The following is a 21830-nucleotide window of genomic DNA, read 5'->3' as shown; positions in this document are numbered from 1 at the left end:
CCCTTCATATTGCCAACCTGATATATTCCTATTCTTATAACCCTCATATGCCAAACCAGTCATACCACTCATTATGACTATTATCCATCCATCCGTCCCTCCATCCATCCATCCATCCCTCCATCCCTCCATCCATCCATCCATCCATCCATCCATCCATCCATCCATCCATCCATCCATCCATCCATCCATCTTCCAAATAGTATTTAATGACCAGTATTGCATATTTAACTGCTGATTTTCACATATATTTTACAGTTAGAGAACTTTACTGTCATCTAGCACTCACTTAAAGTTTATCTTTAATAAAACGTATTATTTAATAACAATGTTAAATTAAATATTTAGTTTATGGCAAAATGTATGCATCATTTTTTATTTCTACTAATGCATTATAATATTGTTACGTCAAAATTTGCTTTTGCATTTTAAACTTTTCAAATAATAGCTTCTATTGAATAGTATTATTATATAAATTATATTTTTATAATTCTTTCTTTCTTTCTTTCTTCATTTTTAGACACAATAGTATTTTAGGTTACACTTTATTTTAAGGTGTCATTGTTACAGTGTAATTATATATTTAAGTACTGATTGATATTAATTAACTACATGTACTTAATATTGGGTTAGGATAGGATTAGGATTTGGTTGAGGGTTAGTTGCATGTAATTGTGCATAATTTACTGTTATTGTTGTAAGTACATGTAACATAACAAGGACACTGTAAAATAAAGTGTTACCATATTTGATTATTTATCATTTATCAGTTGTCGTCCATACCATGAGAATAACCATTGGCTTATCCGTATTGGACACAATTTTATAATCAAAGCATCTCTAGCTCTATCTATTTCGCTCCTCATTTATAGATCTCAATGCGCTTATACCGACGTACCCTCAAAAAAATCATTATACCCCAAAGCCCTCCTATTCATCATCCCTTCAAATCTTCATATGTTGGTTTCTCGTTTCATCTGTCATTTCTCTTCTGATGAAAGCGAGCTCTATCTCTTTGGTTCCTTAGCCAGCCGAGACCTGTTGTCAGCGCCTCCTCCACTAAAATGGACCAATCAGAGATGATTACTGCTCTTTCTCTTTCCCCTCCGTCTGAATGCAGCCCAGTATCATGCGTCTTTACCCAGTAGTGTGGCATGCAAAAAATATCTCCACACTCCACTGCCTCAATACTGATTAAACCTTCTTTATGATAATCCCCTTTTCATATGGGATTGATTAACCTCTCAGTGATATGTTCCACTGCATTTCCCATCTACTTGTGCCTAAGATGTCAGTCCAAATGATTTTCAGGACCCGTGTTTGATTTGTATTATTTTACTAATATTGTAGATGTAATGCTGTAATGATTTTTGTTCTCTGCTGGATGAAACTGTCCCTCTCTCACGCCTCATTGTTTCTCTTTTATTTGCTCTCTAAGGTCGTGGGTCATGGGCGGCTTTGCTCTGCTGTGTCTCTTGGGCCTGACCTGGTCATTTGGTTTGTTCTTCATCAGCGAGTCGTCCGTTGTGTTAGCGTACCTCTTCACCATCTTCAACACTTTCCAGGGCATGTTTATCTTTACCTTCCACTGCCTGCTTCAGAAGAAAGTAAGTGCTCCCTGATATATGTTGTTCTACCAGAGCCGTGGCAGCAGTTGGTTTTAACGAGAAGTGCATGTTGAAAGTTCACTTGAAAAAAAGAAACGTTGTTTTAAACTGCAGGTTCGGAGAGAGTACAGCAAATGCCTCCGACACACGTACTGCTGTAGCGGGATCACGACAGAGAGCTCGCACAGCTCCACAAAGACCTCAACAACGCGGACAAGCGCTCGCTATTCCTCTGGTACTCAGGTACAAACACTACTGACCCAATTTCCATTGTTTTCAACCGCTTTTAATGTGACGCTCAGTTATGAGACACATTTCCTATTGGAATGAAATGAAACACTCTGAGTGCTTCCATCTGCTCCAGTACTGCAGCATAGATCTTTTATGTATGTTTTTTTTTTTTTTTTTTTTTTTTTTGACATATTTTTGAGATTTTATATCAAAGTCTTTATGATGGATTGTATCATATTGGGAATCATACCGATAGTTGTGTATAATATTTGTGTACAATGTTTAGATAGGGTTCTGGTATAAAATAATATTTACTTGCTAAGCTGTATTATGATGTGCCAGCATCTTATGTAACATTTATGTTTAAAATCTGCCCTTTTTAGTAAAAAAAAAAAAAATATATATATATATATATATATATATATATATATACTTTTTGGAAATATATGCTGGTCTACATTTTTTAATAATATAAAATCTTTAACTTTTCACATTATAACAAAATACTGTATCAACAAAGTCCCGATCAAAAAAACATAACAAAAACAAAACATAATATCAAACATAAAATAAATTCACTATTCAATGAAAAGATAGATAGATAGATAGATAGATAGATAGATAGATAGATAGATAGATAGATAGATAGATAGATAGATAGATAGATAGATAGATAGATACATTTGCACAAGTTGCTTGAAAGTCATTGAAATGGCTCAGAAAAGTCACGTTAGCTCTGAGAAAGGCTATCATTTGTTTGAAGATGCCACTTGATATTTTGTTATACTGTAAATGCATGAATACCATAGGAACAGATAAGTACAAGTGAAGTATCCAAAAGTATTCAAATACTTTTTGGGGCCACTACATATCAGAAAAAAAAGAAAGAAAGAAGATGTAACATGTAATTTTTCCCTCCCAAAGATAGTGATCAGTGTTTCTTGGCTGTTTGTTCATTTAACAGAGTCGAATCAGAAGAATGTGGAATGACACAGTAAGAAAACAGTCTGAATCCTCTTTCATCTCAGGAGACATCAACAGCACATCAACCCTCAACCAAGGTCAGTCAGCCAAACTCATTTCATCTCTGTTTCATGGAAACTTAACTAATAGACTGAGACTAAATTAATCAGTTATCCATGTTTAATTACATTTCTTTTACCATATTTAATAATATTCTAGTATTTAATTTTACATCCAATTTAATCAAATTTCTTAACATCCAATAATTTGGGAAGCTCTGCACTAATGAACTCACCATTTTCAATTTGAATAAAATATCAAATGCTTTTAGTGAATTTTTATTTTATGTATTTTATCTCTTTACAATTCTAACATTTTATTTTAAATATGATTGATATTTATGTAAAATAGGATGTTAGTTTATTTGATAAGCTTGAGAAGGGCATGATAATAGAACACATGCTCGAGTATCTATTTTAAACCACTCATATGTGATTTTAGTTAAAGTCAACATGAAACAGTATCCGCAACCCTTTTACTAATGTGATGTGACATATTTGTCCGATAGCGAATTAATTAGATGGTGAAAAGTGGTCTCTGTATGACAGGTGGTGGGAAGGGAGGGAGTGAAAAATAAGAGGGATTGGTGTCATCAGCTAAAAAGGAAAGTCGTTTCAAAGGAGAAGCAAGTTATTACATTTTGATGAAAGCTTATGATGCCAAACATTTTCTTTCTTTTTCTTTTCTTTTTTTTACATGGACCAATGAATCGTTTATAAAAACATCAGGGACTGATGTACTGTATTGAGAATGTAAATAGGGTCAACTTTGATTTCATGTTGACTTTAATAGAAAATGAAACGACTACTGTTCATTTAAAGACAGATAAAGTCCTTTTTGGGCCTGTTTTACATAGCTACAGAAGTGAGTCAGTAGACAATGTAACCTCGGTCAGCTATTTGAAGGATTTAGAAAAAAAAAAAAAAAAAAAAAAACTGTCATTTATTATTTAGCCAGGGCTGAAATGCATGTGATGAGAAGATGATGTTCAACTCTTGCTGACCTGCGGTAAGGTTGTATTATTCAGAGCCGTTTGCTTTGGCTTGCTCTAAAACACTCAGCATGCTTTTAATGCACGCGTTCAAGCACAAAACACAAAGGTGAAAAAAAGAAGAAAAAATGCTATTTGTCTTTCTGTGCTTCAGTGTCTCTCTCTTCAGAAACAAACACAACAATGACAGTTTTTATTTGCAATATTCATATCGCAAAAAAAAGAAAGAAAAAAAAATCATTTTGGATGCAAGTTATAATAGTAATTATGTTTAGCATTGAATATTTTAGCAGAGATCTTGAATTAGTAAGAAGTTCCGCCCAGTATAGTAGTTACATTTCGAATACAATAAAAAAAAAAAAAAATATTGCCATTGACAAATATTCATCCATCCATTTTCGCAACTGCTTGATCTACTGTATGTAGGATGATGAAGCCTAACATTGACAAATGTTGTTAACGTTTACAATTGGTGATGTGCATTTCTTGACATTAATTTGATTGGTAACACTTTACAATAAGGTTTATTAGTTAACATCAGATAACTACCTTAACATGAGAATGAACTAAGAATGAACAATATTTCTACAGCATTTATTAATCTTAGTTCATATTAATTTCAACATTTACTAATACATTATTAAAATCAAAAGGCTTTACTTTTGTTAACATTAGTTAATGTACTGTACACTAATATGAACAAATAATGAACAGCTATATTTTTATTAACTAATATTAACAAAGATTAACTAATATAGTAGCAAATATATTGCTCATTGTTATTACATGTTAATTAATACAGTAACTAATGTTAACTAATGAACCTTATTGTAAAATGTTACCATTTGATTTTATATTAGTAATTAGTTAAAATGAAATAACATAAATAAGCAGCAAAATAAAATAAAATAAAATAAAATAAAATAAAATAAAATAAAATAAAATAAAATAAAATAAAATAAAATAAAATAAAATAAAATAAAATAAAATAAACATGCTTCCAGATAAAACACATCCATTTATTTCATCATTACCTTTATCTTTAGGACAAATTAAATAGACGTCTTAGAGGTCATAATCTTATTTGTCCTCTTCTGTTTTTGTCGCTTTAGGAATGACGGGCAATTATCTTCTTACTAACCCTCTTCTGAGACCACAAGGCACTAATAACCCCTACAACACCTTACTGGCTGAAACTATCGTATGTAACACACCAACGGTGCCAGTCTTTCACTCTCCAGGTGTGACTACTAATACACTGCTCTCTTTTTTTTTCTTTTTTTTTGGGTACTATGTAGCACTATGAGTATCATCAGAGTACTAGGTAGTATCAGACCCTCTGTGATGAGAAATCATTCCAATATATCAGATCGTTTAACCTTTACAAATAAAAACAGAAAATGTACCTTCTTGCAGACAGTTCCTCTTCTACAGGAATTGATCCATTGCTCACAGATTAAAACTCTAGTTCTCAGTTTGTGTTTTTACAGCAATTTTTCCCTTACCAAGAGACAATTGTGATGCACACAAGATTATTTAATTTAATTTATTTAATATTTATATTTAAGCAAGCAAATGTACATCAATTCAACTTTATTTTTTATTTTTTTCGAGTGACATGACACTGTTAACTGTTTGTGTCTTGTTTTCTCTTTCCCTTTCCTGCACACACTCAGTGACCTACAGAGAGACAAGTATGCAATCAGTTTTAAATTTGCCCATCAAATGTAATTGTTTTACCATGATTTTATCAGCACAACTCTTGCACACTCAGTGGCCATTAACAGATCATCCGCATATTGTCAGCACATGGTTTGGAAATCATTAAAATTAGGAAATGTTGCTCTCAATGAAACAATATTTTCATCACCTCTGCATTTACAACTTTGGGATGCTGGCACGATGCATGCACATTGCACACACAATTAATATTTTTCGAAGTCTAAATGTACACACATCATTCTGAATGGAGATTTTACTGAAAGCAGTCGCCTTCTCTCTTTGTTAAATACGGTCTCGTTGGACATTAGGTTGGATTTATTGAGTTTTTTTGAGTTTGGCTACAGATGTTGAGGCCAGTCTGTATAATGTGCAGTTACAGTTGTGCCTTTATCTGCATGTTACAACAGCTTCTATTGCAGCTTATTTAGTCAGAAGTCAGAATCTCCGATTCAGATGTTATATGAAAAAATTCATTTAGGCTACAAAAAGGATTTGATTGATTGACACTTCAGCCATATAACTTCACTTTTCTGTTGTCTTACTTTTAAGAAAGACAGAACCAGAAAGGGTCCAAATACGTTTGTCTTATTTTTTGTCTTTTAATCTATAGTTTAATTATTTTACACAGTTTATTTTTTTATGTTTTGTTTTAAAAATACAAATTCTATTTGGTTCGATGTTGTGTTTCATAATGCAAATTAGAGCTGCATGATTCAGGATAAATTGAGAATCATGATTTTTTTTTTGTTTCAAACAGAGATCACGATTTTGTCTTAACAGACATCTAAACAAAATAGCAAGTAATTTACTAGAGGTTCTGACAAAATGTTAATGGCTGCAGTCTATTTAAAAATTTGAATGTATTCTTTACAAAAAAAAAAAAAAATCTGTTTCATAAATACTGTACTTGTTATATTACTGGATGAATCAGCGTTTTTTGAACGCTTTGCTTGAATGATACAGTACATAATAATACAATCGTTATTTAAAGTGCCAAGTTACTTTCAAAAGGCGATTTTCTATTTTAATCGCTACCGTAAACATCAGTGTTTATATCAAAACTATAAACTTTTATCCCAGTACTTCTGTGATAAATTGACTATTTGAAACAGAAATAGCCATACTGTGTTGTTGAAAAGACTGTTTGTAAAGCTGTTTTATACCTATACGTGATAACGGTTTTCTCTGGGTCAGCGGCAGCGCGAACACAGATTTGTATATTCTGGTGTGATTTTGTCAAAGGTTTAATAGACACAGGAGAGTGGCTGTCATTTGGGAATAAGATTGCATGGATTTTTGAATCGAGATTGCGATCATTTAACAATGAATCGTGCAGCTCTAATGCAAATTATTTTATTTCCATTCGTTTTTAGCTAAAGTGTCCAAATAGTGTCCTTTTTTGGGGCCACTGTATATTCTCTGTTACCCTCCACATCTCTCTGTCTGTTTACGAGTTTGGTGAAGAATTCTGTCAGAGAAAAACCCTCATGTTTCTTTAGCTCTTCTGTCTCAATATCCAGCAGAAATCTCTTTTAAACTCCCTTTCCTCAAATTACTGTCCCTCTTCTGTTCCCATCTGCCATCTCCTTCCTTTGTCTTGTCATTTCTGTGGAGAGGTTCTGAGAATGGCTGTGTCCAAACCGCCCACCGGTGCGCTCTCATAAGATGCAGTTAAAGATTATCGTAGCTCATGCAGACGGCCACCCATTTACCAGCGGGCAAATGAGCTCAAATTACCACATAAACTCCAGTCCAGCAAACAAACCCAACTGTGACATTTAACAGAGGGAAAAGGCCTTAATTGTGATGTTAATTTAATTTGCTAAATCCTTCGCTTGCACTAACGTTGTAATTTTGTTTTTGTTTTTTTGTTTTTGTTTTCCTTTTTTCTGTTAGTGATAACTCATCATGTTTTACAATAAATCATTTTCCTTTTTGTTTTGTGTTCTTTTTGTTCATCAGCAGCGCTCAGGTCTGCTGGCCTGAACAGACAGACTTGATGTGAGTTGTTCAGAGTGAGTTTTCTCTCTCCTGTCTGTTGGATGCTTTCGCTTTCATTCACTCTCTGTAGTGTGAAAAATGGCTGTTTGTGGTTTTTTGTTTGCTTTTTTTAATTTATTTTTTATTTGGCTCTTTTTTTGTTGTTGTTACTTTCAAACCCTTCACCCCACCGCCTTAACTGTTTCAATACAAGCTGATGTTGATGAATTCTTTGACTGTCATCGCTCTTTCATCTGTGAATACACATCTGTGCCGCACTCTCATTCATTTCTGTGATGTTTGAAGCCTACTGACTGATTTTAATGTTGTTTAGGATGTAGTTAAAAACAATGTTTTGAAATTGGACATTGTACATTTTTTTTTTTATTGTTTGATTGAGGAAAAATTTAGAACCTCAAATTGGGAGGAATTCACAAAGAATGAAGTTGTGCCTGTGCCTGCCAATTCAGTACAGAAATTATGCAAATCAGATTTGGCGGGTCAGGCAAACCTAGATGAAGTGGATCTGGCATACTTTGCTGGGGCTGTAGAACTGCGCTCCACAACTTTTATCCTAGCACTTAAAAATCCAGAACTAAACGCATTTAGCAGCAAGTTAAACTGGATTCCGAGTCATTCGCATATGATCACACTAAAAGAAGTGCAACACCTATTCTGTATTTTTGTCTTGTTTTCCAGTACAAATATGTAAACATTCTCAAATCAAGATACATTTACTTAAGAAGCAAAATTGCATGCTATACATGTTTTCTGAAAATGTATAAAAATTAAGTGAGTTTATGCTTAAAACAAGAAAAAAAATTTGACTTACATGGTTGGAAAAATAAACTTAATTCAAAGGGAAAACAAGATTCTTTTTCTGACCCCATTGGCAGATACTTTTTTTTTTTAAGCAACAACTCATCATGGCCATGAAGTAAGAATTTGTTCCCACAAATTAAGAATTTGTTCTCTCATTTTAGTAAATCGTGGCCACAAATTTGAATGAATTTATTCCCTCATTTTGATTTAACTAAAACTAGGGAACAAATTACTACAATGTGGCCACGATTGAGTAAATTGAGGAAACAAATAATTATATTGTGCGCACAATTTAATTAAAACATGGGAAGGAATAAGTAAAACGTGCTGATGTATAATATATATATATATATATATATATATATATATATATATATATATATATATATATATATATATATTTTTTTTTTTTTTTATGTTATGTTATATACAGGGCTCCGTAATTTTGGGTAGTTATTTTTTTTAAACAACAATATCTTAAGTTATTTTGCTTCTTAAGTAAATTAATCTTGATTTAGAAATGTTTAGATATTTGTACTGGAAAACAAGACAAGAATACTGAACAAGAAAATCCCTTTCTGCAGGGAACTATTTAGTGAGTTTACCCCTTACAGTTCTAAAGGCTTCCAATCTTTACATTTTCCCAAATTTTTTGCATTTCTGCATTTGACTCAAATGCAGGTCCTAAACAGCTTTAAACATTTCGATTTTTAATTTTAATTTTTTATTATTGTGAGATTATTTGTTAATTTTATTACTATATTGATGATTATTTCTGATTATTAAAATGCTTTTCTTCCTCTTGTGTTGCTGCAGGACACTCGGTGACCAGCGGCAGAGATACAAACACGTTCGGTACTCTACCACTCAACGGCAACTTTAATAACAGCTACTCTCTTCATAACTACAGCGATGGCGTGCAGGTGGTGGATTGCGGGCTCAGTCTCAATGACACGGCCTTCGAGAAGATGATCATCTCAGAGCTTGTTCACAACAACCTCAGGGCTGCCGAGTCCCATATCAGCACCAAAAAGGGGGAGGGGATCATCAGAGGACCTGTGTTTGCAGAGACATCGTCCCTGGTGCAGGTGGGCGGGGACAGCGAGATGGACGGTCTGGGACTGCACCACACGCATCCCCGCACGCTCGGTGCCCCTCTTATCCCCCAGCGAACTCACTCGCTCCTGTACCACACACAGGAGAGAGCGAGGGCTGACATGGAAGCTTCTCAACCCCACAGCTACATCGACCAGCTCCCTCCTCCGGCCGAAACCGCCTTGCCCTCCCCCAACAGAGACTCGGTGTACACCAGCATGCCAAACCTTAGAGACTCGCCGTTCTCGGAGAGCAGCCTAGACATTGGCCAGGACCTCTCGCCATCCAAACACAGTCCGAACGAAGACGTTTACTATAAAAGCATGCCCAACCTGGGGTCAGGCCAACAGCTGCACGCGTATTATCAGATGAGCAGAGACAGTAGCGAGGGCCTCATCATCCCCGTCTCTAAAGACGCTTGTGTCCCCGAGGGGGACGTACGAGAGGGACAAATGCAGCTGGTCACAAGCCTTTAAAACAAACTGTAAGCACCGCCCACCATGTACACAACCCCGCCCATCCACCGATGGCAGAGTGGTCTTCCTTTTTTTAGCCTACCACATAACTGCACACATAATGGAGAAGTACCGCTGCTGTCCAACGAGTTACAGGCCGGCCCAGACGGAATCTGCAGACGACTTGTTGCATGTTCTGTGCTGATTTGTGGCAGAAACTTGCAGCGAGATACACACAAAGCTTATGCCTTGTTTTCAGTAAAAATATCGAAATATCTTTAAAACAAGATCAATTTACTTGAGTAGCAAACATTTGTAATTGGGATTCATTGAGAGTTTTGTTTTGAAATAATATTTATTGAATATTTGTTATTTTTTCAATAATTAAGTAGGTTAGTGCTTAAAAGAAGAAAGACAAATCTTAATTTAAGACATTCTCTCAAAGATGTTTTACTGAAAACAAGACAAAAAACATTAATAGGGAAAATCATTTTTCCAATTATTAATTGTTACCCTATTATTGGTAGCTGAATGTAATCAGATTAGCCACAATTATTTAATAAAAAAAACATACAAGGGTCACGTGATGTGTACAGTAGAACTTTGTGAATGAGGGTTTTATGCGGAAATCTGCGGTGTTCTTGGGTTGCAGATTCCATGTGGGCCTGTTAATAAGAATACAGTTTCACATAAAAAATAAAATTAAGCCAAAAAAAAAAAAAGTCTTTCTCGTTCCAGTGCATACGTTTCTCAAAGGATGTACATATATGTTCACATATTTCTCTTTCGAATGCAGTTTTGATTTTTCTTTATTATTATATACAAAAATGGAATTTCCAGGACCTTAAGACATGCAGAGATTGTCCTGACTGAACTAAAGGAGTTCTGTTCCCCCTTTACAATCATCAACAAAATCCCATATGACCACTAGCAATCAAACCCTAGGCCTTATATTTTCTCAATCATATACGGAACTGTCAAGGGTAATGCTATAACATAGAACAATATATTTTGTTGTATTGATTGTGTAAAATAAATTGCTATAAAATAAATAATAACAACCCTAAATATAAAGCAAATGAAGAGATTTTGAAAATGAGATGACTATGTAAAAATTTCAGAAGGTTGTTTATGATGATGCAATTGGTGGATGACCTCATGTATGCTGCAAAAGACTTTGAGATCCCTCTGTCCTGTTCATGAAAATGGGTTTGCCACTTTAGATCAATTAGATTATAATGTTCTCGTGCCTTGCACAAATGAATTTTGTCCAAATCTGTGCAAAGCATGAAAAATGTAGTGACTAAAGGTCGCAGCTGAGCTTGGAGTAGAACCTTCTTCTTTAAGGACTATTACTGCAGCTGGGGTTGGATATTTATTTATTAAATTATTCTTTAAAAATGGTACTTTTGTGAATATTTTAAAGCACTGGTCGGCATAGTTCATCTTCATAAGCATAATTAAGAAACCCATCTCTGATAAACATGTTAAAGAGCCCATCTCTACAAAGGATGTAAAGTTCTACACTTGTTTAACAATAAATAAATGTGAATTTTTGTCTAACTGAATGTTTAATGCCTTTTTTTTTTATTTACAGACCAGTGATTAAAAATATGAGTGTGTATTTACTTGTTTGTGTAAATATTCAGAAACAGAAATTTCACTCCATTTTAAAACTGAGACAGTATTTCATTGCTCTTTTATCTCAGTGGTGTGGCATGTTTATGCTATATAAGCTGGTGATGAACATCAAAGTGAAAAGCACTGTAAGCTGATACATAAACTGCAATATGAGCCCTCATAAACAGCCTGAGAACAGTTTGCTGCATTATAGCTAGAGTGTAGTGCACAGGGGAACGACAGGTTCATTTACTGGAGAAAACTAGTTTAAAAACTTTTGAACCTGTCCCTCTGAAGTCCTGTTTCAAACTCTTACTCTTCAGAAATATTCTTTCAAACAGCTCCTTGTACTGCACCTGCTGACGTAACCTCTACATTTTCCTCTGAATCTGAAATCCTCACAACTTATGTCAGGAGACGTAAGAGTCAATGATGTGACAATGGTTATGTTCAGATTGAAATACTAGCTTACTGCTGTATAATATACACTGAAAGATATATTTATTGTTTAAAAGTTTGCAAAGCAAAATAACAGTTTAAACAGTAGCCTTCGGTTGAAAAACAGGGGACGTCTCAGTTACTGTAATCATAGTTCTCTCAGAAGCTATGGAAATGGTTTGGGTGAGCCAGTGTCTTAGGGGCCGTTTACACTACACCATTTTCAACTAAAAACAGAAGTCTTTTTATGCGTTTTGGCCATTCAGTTACACGACAACGGTGTTTTGGTGGCCAGAAATCGCATGCTTTTGAAAACGTGTTTCAAAGTGCACGTTTTTTTTTTTTTTAAACAACACCCTTATCATCTCTGTGTAAACTACAAAAACACAAATCTGTGAAAACGGTAACGTCATGCACATGCGTAGGCCTACATGTTTAGTCTATTATTATTATTATTCTTTTTTGCAAATGAAAAGATACAGATATCAACAGTAAGAAATGGGGTTATAAGAATTACACAAATCAACACAATATAACATTTTGTTATCATGAAAAAGTAAAAGTTCCTTACAAGAGACTCAAGGATGATATATGTTTTTGAAGCCTTTGTGTTCAAAGCATACTGTACCATATTTTCCCGTATTTCTCCCGTATTTTTAATCTTTCTATATATATAACAAAAAAAAAAAAATCCCACTGGGTGCACACCAGTTAAGCAGAAATCCCGCCCTGCAGCTAATTTCATTGGTTAAGGTTACAATGAGGGGTAGGTTTAGGGATCCGTGTTTGGTGTAGGCTCCGCTGAACTAGTTTTTGGGGGATAAAAAAATTGCGCGAAGAAGAACAGCAGCATCCTGAGGATGGACGAACTATGTCACAGAGCTGCCAACTCCCACGCATTCACCGTGAGACACAGGCAATTGACACTTTTCACACGCTCTCACACACATCCATTTTCTCACGCACAGAAAAATCGCGAAGCAAAGAGGACACGGAGACCGACAGACTAGACAGAGCAGGTTACTTTATGATATAAAAAAATCTCAGCTCTCAGATTCTGTCAATTTTATTATGAAATTCAAACAATAAATACCGTTTTGGCGCTTAAATGTGATGTGACAGATCCCTAACGCACGTGAACCGATCATCTCTACTAGCTAATAGTAAAAAAAACACGAACACTGTTGAAAGATACAGTAGCCTAGGCTACAACTTACCGAAATGTATATTCCTCATACATAATATCGACCAATCAGTGTTTTTTATCAGCGTGAAGAGGTCAATAACACAGCTGGAGAACAATTATGTCAGATTTACCTCAGGAAAGCCATTTTGGCAAGAAAAAAAGAGCTATAGAGAGTATTTTGCTAAATATGTGTAGCCTACTATATTACATATTTATTATATTTTTTCTTATATCATTAAATAAAGTTGTTATTATAATAAAAAAACGCATTATATTTAGTAATTTTTAACCTTAAATAATACTGCCAGCTGCGCTCTCTGTCTGTTTACAGCATTAGGTGAGTTGTTTTTTTTCTTGAGAAAAATTTGCTTATCTTGTGTACCTAATATTTATCCAAATGAGTTTTCTTAAAGGGAGTAAAAGGGGACTTTTTTATCAGATTGTCAGTGAATGTTTCTGGCTTGAAGATGATTAGAATGAAAATAGGACAAAAAAATATATAGATTATGTAATTTGTGTTTATAGGCATGTGCGTTCGGCTTGTGTGATCTTTCTTGATGCCAATCTTGATTCGCTACCGCCGTAAGGTGATGTCACAGGCGTGCAGGGAGGATATAAAAGGGCGCCTAAAGAGAACGACATCAACTTTGTATTGTCTAAAGGAAGACGTATAGGCAGGGGTTAAAGTGGGCCGGAACGGTCCGGAACTGCGTTCCGGCACCTCAGATAAATGAATAAATAAATAGATTAGAATCAAATCATTCTCATCAAATTCAATGATTCTCATCATCCATCAAATCAAAACTGAATATCACCGCCTGGCCGCGCCTTCACAAACACGCTTCCCGACGTTATGTTCTCAGTCACGGTTCTCCGGTCTGATTTGAGTGCATCTGCACCGGTTCACGCCTCCCCTCCCCGCTGAACGCCAGCGACTACTAATGCGTGATTTCACTCACGGGGGTTGAGCGCGGTAAAGTAAGTTTTGGGTTCGATATTTGCCGGACATTTGTTTTCCCTTGTAATATATTTTATTATTTATTATTATATTATATATTATATTTATACCTGAGAATGCTTTGACGCGTTTCCACAGCGCATGGTACTTAAGGGAACGTCTGCCAATTCCACCAACTGCGTTAAACGTAGACTATAATTTGTATTATTTAAAATTACTTTTAACATTTAAAAACAGACGTTTTCAAATTCCAAAGCTTGTAGAAGGTTCCTATTGGCAATACTGACTTAGGCTACAGCTTTCCTGGTAGCCTTGAGTAAATTAACTTGTCTCAGAAAATGATTCATAAAACATATAAACATCAGTTGAGCCTGTTTATTTTCTTCACTGACACAGACGGAAATGAAAAGACTATCAGTCAAAGTTCAGCTTTAGGAGGGGAAGAATTAGGGAAGAAGGAGACTGAGAGAAAAAGAAAGATGAAGATGAGGAGAGAGCAGGTATTGACAAATAATCTAATGACAAAGTTTTAAAGCTATTTCTTATCAAATTTTGTTTTGGCCTTCAAAAGCCCTATATTGCACATATGTTGGTCAGAGAAATCCAAATTTTCTCGGGGAAGCATGCCCCCGAACCCCCCTAACTACCGCACATTTCTGTCACTTTTGGACTTCACATTTTTATGTTTAAATTTACATTGTGAAAAACAAGGTTGTGTTCCATATCGTGGTGTTCAGCAATTTTTACATAGTATCGTCATCATATCAGTGTAGATGTAGATGGACCAAAATAAAAAACATTAAAATAAGTATTAAATATGTATTGTGATACTTGGTGCCACAGTGACAATCTTGTCCCAAAAAGTATTGTTATACCACGATACTCAATATGTTGTCCCACGGCGAGTCATTTTTCCCTATTGCACCAACACAAAATTTGAGGGTTCCCCCACCTGCCAAATCCCACTTTAACCACTGCGTATAGGCATGTCAGAAGTATGGCAACACGACACAGTTTCTCGTTCCCCTTTTCAGGGAACCTTGGTTAAAGTTGTTACCTGAGACGTTCCCTTTCAAAGTGGAACTCAACAGTGCTTAATGGGATTTAACAAAATACCCACTAGACCATACTGACAAATACCTGCTCACTGTGCTGTGAAACACCAGCAAGCTAAGCTGTAGCCCAAGATTGCCATACTGTGCATCTAGTGACCAGAAACAGCCTGTGGCAACGAGGCAGCTCAATACGCCCATATTATTCACTATATCATCGGGAATAGAACTGTTAAATAGATCGCAGACTCACTGCATTCATCACCAATAAGGAGGGGCAGGCTCGAGCACTGCCAACCAGACCCTCGGTTCCAAGTGCACAACCTACTTCCGGGGAGCAAGTGATTTTAGAATCCCATCCTAAAGACCAGGAGAGGCCTCAGGAGGACCACATCCTGCTTGCTCTACCAAGGAATCATAGCAATATTCTTGATCAATAATAAAGAGGGGCAGCCTCGAACACTGCCAACCGGACCCTCAGCTATAGGTCCAAGTGCACAACCTACTCCCGGGGAGCAAGTGATTTTAGCATCCCATCCTAAAGGCCGAGAGAGGCTCAGGAGGACCCGATCCTGCTTGCTCTACCTAGAAAACAGCAATATGCTTCTGGTAGACCTTTCGAGAGAGCATCTGATTGGAGTGCAATAGCAACCCCTTGCTCTCCAATGCCGATACCAAGAATCTTCGCTGCCAAACACTTTAGGAATGCCCTAAAGAAATAGTCGACATACAGTCATCTGACTATTAACTCCAGCATGAAACGGAGTGGCCACTGAGAGAACAGAGCGCTTTAAAGCTCTCGTACTATTCTCTACCAAGTAGCTCTTATCGGCTGGTGGTTGCCCATTCTTATATTTCCAGCTAATGACAGAGAGTGGGTCGCAAGCTGTGACAGAGTCCACTTTTAAACTCTGTCTCATACCCTCAAGAACCATTAAGAAAATCTCTGCTACAAGTGGAAAACCTACTCTGGGGGAGCAAGCGATTTTAACATCCCGTCCTAAATACTGGAGAGGCCTCAGAAGAGAACCCTTAATTTCCTCTTCACTGTTTGCACTACCTAGGAAACATGGCAATGTTCTCAGTCCCATGCCATCAAAGGTGACAGGAGGGGAAGTGGGATGCTAGAGTGGTATTGCCCAATCTTCCTGTATTGCCTAGCCTATTGACGTGATCTCAAAGGCAGCACATGTCTAACACTTCTGCACTCCTAATGCCGGAGGGGGAAGGGTGACCAATGATGGTGTCGGACGCAAGTTGCGTTATTTGCCCATAATCCACATTTCTCACAAGTTAATTGTTATAGAGGGAGCATATTGCTACCACCTCTGATCTCCCGGCACCCAGAAAGAGGCTTGGACAACAGAATTGCCATCTTTCCTCCTTCTGCCCCTATAAACATTAAGGATACTGAAACTGCCAGTCATACTGTTATACTGGCAGATGAAAGAGTGGGACGCAATAGCGTGAATGGGCAATCTCTTCACCTGGGTCCGCTATTCATGTGCCATCAGGGAGGCACATCAATAACAACCCCATGCTTCTAGTACTGGATAGGCTTGAAATGATATAGTGACATGTGACTGACACATTCACTGCATCAACCCTCTTGCACTAGGAAGGACAGCAGGTAGAAGAGTGGGACGTGACAGCCTTAGAGCCCAGCTCTAAACCTGCCACACTACACCAGAGACAACATCCATAAAATCTCCATAACTCAAGCTTCTGGAGAAAATGTAAGGGATTAACTGTAACAATCACTCTACCTCCTCTACAACAGGCTAGCCTTACTGTTAAGAAGACATATGGATGCCCATAGTGTTCCAGGGCAAAACAGACAAAGGGGTGAGGTGCTCACAGTGAAAGCCGCTATCCCATCTGTATCGCGCTCTTCCCATTTAATAGAGGAGACACACTCATAGCTAAAAAAGTAACACGCCGACATTACTAAAAGAGTGATAACAGAGGAAGCACAATAGTAGCCCTGAAAACCAGAGTTATTTCTGAAAAAGTGGGGCAATATGATGCCACTTACTTCACATAGTAACACTGTTTTCCAGACTTAAGGAGACTAAGCCAACTGCACTAGTCTGATTGTCAACCAAGAAGATGGATCTAATGGATCTCCTTGGAGGTGGGGCATGGGCAGAAACACTCTCTTTCTGACCCTGTCTCCAGCTGGGACCAGCAACAGGGTCAGAAGACATAGGGACCGCGATGGGGAATGTACAGCTCAAATGCCGCTAACTTAACACTAGACTCCTTAAACTTCTGGATCACTCTCTCAACAGCAGTGGCAAAAAATCCAGTAGGCGACACCGGCCGTCAAGAAGAAAAGCTTTTTCCTTCTTTTTGAGCCCCGGTTAAGCCATAAATGCCTCTCAATATCTACCATGGCGGCAATCAAGCGGCCCACACTTCATGCACAGAGGACAATATCTGTCATGCGGCAGAGCTCCAGGACTGCGTCCTGATGTACTCCGTCACCCCAATTGAGATCCTTTAGAAGGTCGGATTGATAAGTCTTCAACACAGTCATGGTGTGCAGAGCTCCGCCGGCCTGGGCCGCTGTCATTTGGTAAGACCTGGATGGTAACGTTTGAGCCTTCCACGAGGATGCTGCACCAGGTACGATATAGCTCGCAATGCATTCATCCCCGCATAGCCATGTTCAACAGGCCCCTTCACATTAGAATAGCTGGTTGCTAGACGGGCATGAACACGCACTGAAAATGTTTTATCCCACAATCTCATAAACACATCATGGAGATCAGGGATAAAAGGAAAGCTCACTAGAGTTGGGCCCATATGATCCGCTCATCCAGTCTGCCTGGGGCAATCTCTTTCTTTACTGGCCAGTCTAACTTTAATTTGGCCATGGCACGAATCATTGCATCTACCAGCCCCTTAAAGTTAGGGTGGGGGCCTATTCCCTCATGATATCTGTCTCAACTCCCAAAAACATGCAATATGCTTCAAGTGATTATTCATACATGTAAATATGCACTACGTTAATTACAAGACAAGGCGATGTCGCTGATTGTGGATAATAAAAACGAATAATGCAAAGGCCTACCTGTCACAGCAGAAATCATTCTCCTCTCTGCCATCTTTAAAACGTATGGCTTGCCCAACTCGGGGACTCGGGTATCAAAATGATCCCAGGGCTTCCCAGTGGTAAATGTCAAATTCATGTCCAATTTTTAACCAGTAAACTCATATTTATGATCATTCTAATAACACATGAAGACAGCATTAAACATAGACTCGCTTGCTGTCAGGATGATCCTTTATGCGAAAATGGAAGTACTACATGTTAAAGGTGAACTAAGCAACTTTTTTTACCTTAACTGAACAGCTTCGGAGTCATTGGAATGGTTATATTACTTATTTCGGGTTGAATGGTGGTCGTTTCGCACCCCCCTGGTGCCCGTGAGCGGAAAATACGCCCTTGCAACTTTGAGCCGGCGGGCCGCCGGCCGCTGCGTCAGGTAGTATCGCGTGATATCAGCTCTCGCGATGTAAACAATTGCTTTGCGGCCAAAAGAAATCTGCTAAAATGCTGTCATTATTGCGCTCCCTCACGCTGTCCGAACCCGAATGAAGAAGACGTTTTAAAGAATGTCCCATCTGCTTTGATGTCGTTGATCTATAGCCTCTGGTGTCTGAGAATCACCAACGAGTTTTTACAACAGTGTTGTCAAATATCTATTCCGAAGCTGTGGGGGGAGCTCTAGAGAGAAACCTGCGAGCAAAAAAGCGAGAATACAGCGAAGAAATCCCGAAGCTACTGAGTGCTGCTTTAATATACAACTGTATGGGCAGCACGGTGGCTCAGTGGGTAGCACTGTTGTCTCACAGCAAGGAGGTCTCAGGTTTGAGTCCCGACTGAGCAAGGATTTGCATACAGAAGTCTGCCTGCATATTCAGGAGTCTCCCATAATAATAAAAAAAAATAATCCAAAAAACATTCAGTATAGGTGAATTGGAGATGCTAAATTGTGAGTGTGGGCGTGCATGTGTGTGAATCCCAAGCTATGAAATGGCTGGTGGAAAGCCCTGGTGAGCAAAAGATATGGATACGACTGAAATGGTTAATGAATGAATGTAACGTGTAAGTTGTACAGTGAGGAAAACTTGTCTCAAATGCATTGAACGACATAAGCCTCTGACATTAGGGCAAACTATTATGGTTTAGTTTGAAGCGCTTAAAATAAAGCACATCTCATATTTAAGACAACTTAGATTGTGCACCGGAAGCAGCTCACTCCTTTGTTATTTTATTATTTTATTTTTTTAGATGTGTCTGCAACATCAAAGTACACCAAATACACTAAATGATCTTATCCTGGGGTGGGGAAACCGAATTTGAAAATACGTTCCGCATCTGCAGCGATTAAAATAACACTGTATTCGTTTGCTGCAGGTACAGGGGGAAAAAAGAATGATAGGAAAAACGGAATTTGACACAATCTTATCATTTCTTAAACGATCAGTAAATCCCAAAGTAAAGTAAAATGTCTTTTGTAACTTGTTGTCTGTTGTAACTGTCTGTGTGTGAGCTTGGAACAAAGGGAAACAAAGTTTAAATGTTTTAGAGGAAGAAAAAAAAAGATTACTTAACCTATCAGTAAATCACTTTTGTTGTAAAATGTACATATTGTTTTTAAATATTTTGTCTCCCCTAATCGTTTTTGTTGTCATGAGGCAAGAAAACAGTCAGAAACTTTTTACACTTGATGTCACAGCTTCATTCTTTAAGAACATGATAACGATCTTTCTTTCGATCTTTTGTCATTCTGGTTGTGAAAGATCATCATGAAATCAACAGGGACACAACAAAGCATCATTAATTAATCAGGTTTGCTGCACAACCTTGGATGCAGGTGTGCTTTCTGGGTGAATATTGATTATGAATTGCCTTGCTGATGGCGAGAGAGTGCCAGGTGACTAAACGAACAGGTGATCAGGGCAAATAATTTCTCTGTGGTTTATTTGGCCTTATTGAGATTCAGGGCGAGTGTTACATGTGGGGTTATAACAGGGCATCAGGGATTGCTCAATTCATGTGACTGGAGTTATGAATAACGTGCATTTGAATAATCTTTTTTTTATTTCACAATTATAGGAAGAAATTCAAAGACTGGAAAGTACTTCAGGGTGAATTGGACAGTCACAGGGGTAACAGAGCTCAGATTTTTTTTCCTTTCAAATATTTACTCAGCAAATAAAAGATTTTTTAGTCTGCACATTGATCGCAGTGTAGAGATAAAAGACAACTCTAAATTAGAACATCATCAAAGCAAAATATTCACACTATCTGGGTAGAACAAGTCACCTTGTGTTTTCTTTCCCTTGAATATCATCATCCTTTACCTGCCAACAAAAGCAATTTAGCTATGATGTTTCCAATAGAAAATAAAATCACAAATCACCACGTGGCTACGCGGACACGATAAATAATTCAGTATTCTAAATTTTTAAGGCCAGACAAGTAGTTTGTTGAGGGTTGTAAAGAATGACTACACGCCTGCGCACATATATATTCAAACATGCATACCTACGGACTGAACACGTGATGCGCATGTCCGCGACATCTGTGTTTGCGCAGAGGTTGCGTGGGTTTGTGCAGAGAAAACGCACAAAGAATTGCGGAGAGCAAAATGTTCTGTGAATAATGAATTCAAATTCATTTATGAAGTTGTTTCTTTTTGGCAAACCTTTTTTAATGCTCTTGAGAAACAAACCATAGTAATTTTACCTCTTGAATTTCAGAACCATGTCTCACTGTGTAATATCCCGCCAAAATATTACCCCCCTAGCATTGGTAGGTTTAGGATTAGTTGTGGGGGAGGGGTTAGGATTAGGGGTGGGGGTTAGGATTAAGCAATCAGGTACTGACTTCAACGAGGGAGGTAATAATTTGGCAGGGGGTCGAAATTCGGCACAACACCGCCATTGCGATGTTCATCATGTATTTTTTATTTGAGGTGAGTAGATTAACATACATACTGTATGCCTATCTGACTGTGGTATAATCACATCAGCGAATAATCAGAATAATGAAAACTGCATGTAATCTGGAGTGAAGAGTTCTGCTCGTGTCATGTAAACATCTTACAGTGATTAAGCCCTTACTCTGAGTATTAGAAATGATTGCATTATTGGTGCACATGTAAACATAGTCTATGATAATATATGCCCAGGGAGGCTAGCTTCCCTTGTGATGTATTTTTTTTTTTTTCTCAACACTCCAACCCCTGAAAGTGAAATACTCGGTAATGATTGGATTATTTTTGTTACCTTCTCTATCCCCTCAGACTTGCCAAGTTTTCCAAACGATTGTACTTGCATCGCCAGATTTGCCACAGTCGGGGAAGAGCAGTGATGGTTCCGACTTCAGTAAAATTGTATGGTGTTACAGTAGTGAAATTACAAACAAGAAATACACATTCTGAGACATGAAATGAAATTAATAACTAGGAATTGTATGAACATTAAATCCTCCTCCCATTTTTACCTCAAATTGCAGATAGGCTGTGTCTCCCTTCCCTCCCCTGACGAGCCGCCACTGATAGTTTTATGTATTACACAAGATTGTAATATGTGCGCTCCAGTGTAGTTCTGAACTCTATGGGGTCTTGATGACT

The 21830-nt window shown here is 37.4% G+C and overlaps 1 protein-coding gene across 25 annotated transcripts in view; it reads left to right on the top strand.

Moving 5' to 3' along the window:
• adgrl2a (adhesion G protein-coupled receptor L2a) overlaps positions 1–11489 on the top strand; it is a 109668-nt gene extending 98179 nt beyond the window's left edge. For 2 of the 25 annotated variants that reach the window (XM_082156698.1, XM_082156707.1), the window contains 6 exons: positions 1439–1607; positions 1722–1850; positions 2803–2899; positions 4965–5093; positions 5529–5546; positions 9193–11489. In XM_082156698.1, coding sequence (XP_082012824.1) covers positions 1439–1607; positions 1722–1850; positions 2803–2899; positions 4965–5093; positions 5529–5546; positions 9193–9947 — 1297 coding nt within the window. In that variant the 3' untranslated portion in view covers positions 9948–11489. Of the gene's footprint in view, positions 1–1438; positions 1608–1721; positions 1851–2802; positions 2900–3814; positions 3870–4964; positions 5094–5528; positions 5547–7536; positions 7590–9192 lie in introns of those variants that run through there. The other 23 variants (XM_082156711.1, XM_082156712.1, XR_014202135.1 and 20 more) reach the window with 22 other exon arrangements.
• Positions 11490–21830: the final 10341 nt, after the last annotated feature.

This window comes from Leuciscus leuciscus, assembly GCF_965113295.1.
Source record: "Leuciscus leuciscus genome assembly, chromosome: 23".
In the NCBI taxonomy this organism is placed as follows: Eukaryota; Metazoa; Chordata; class Actinopteri; order Cypriniformes; family Leuciscidae; genus Leuciscus; species Leuciscus leuciscus.
Note: the sequence above shows the minus strand (reverse complement) of the source record. Positions and strands in the feature narration are given on the sequence as shown.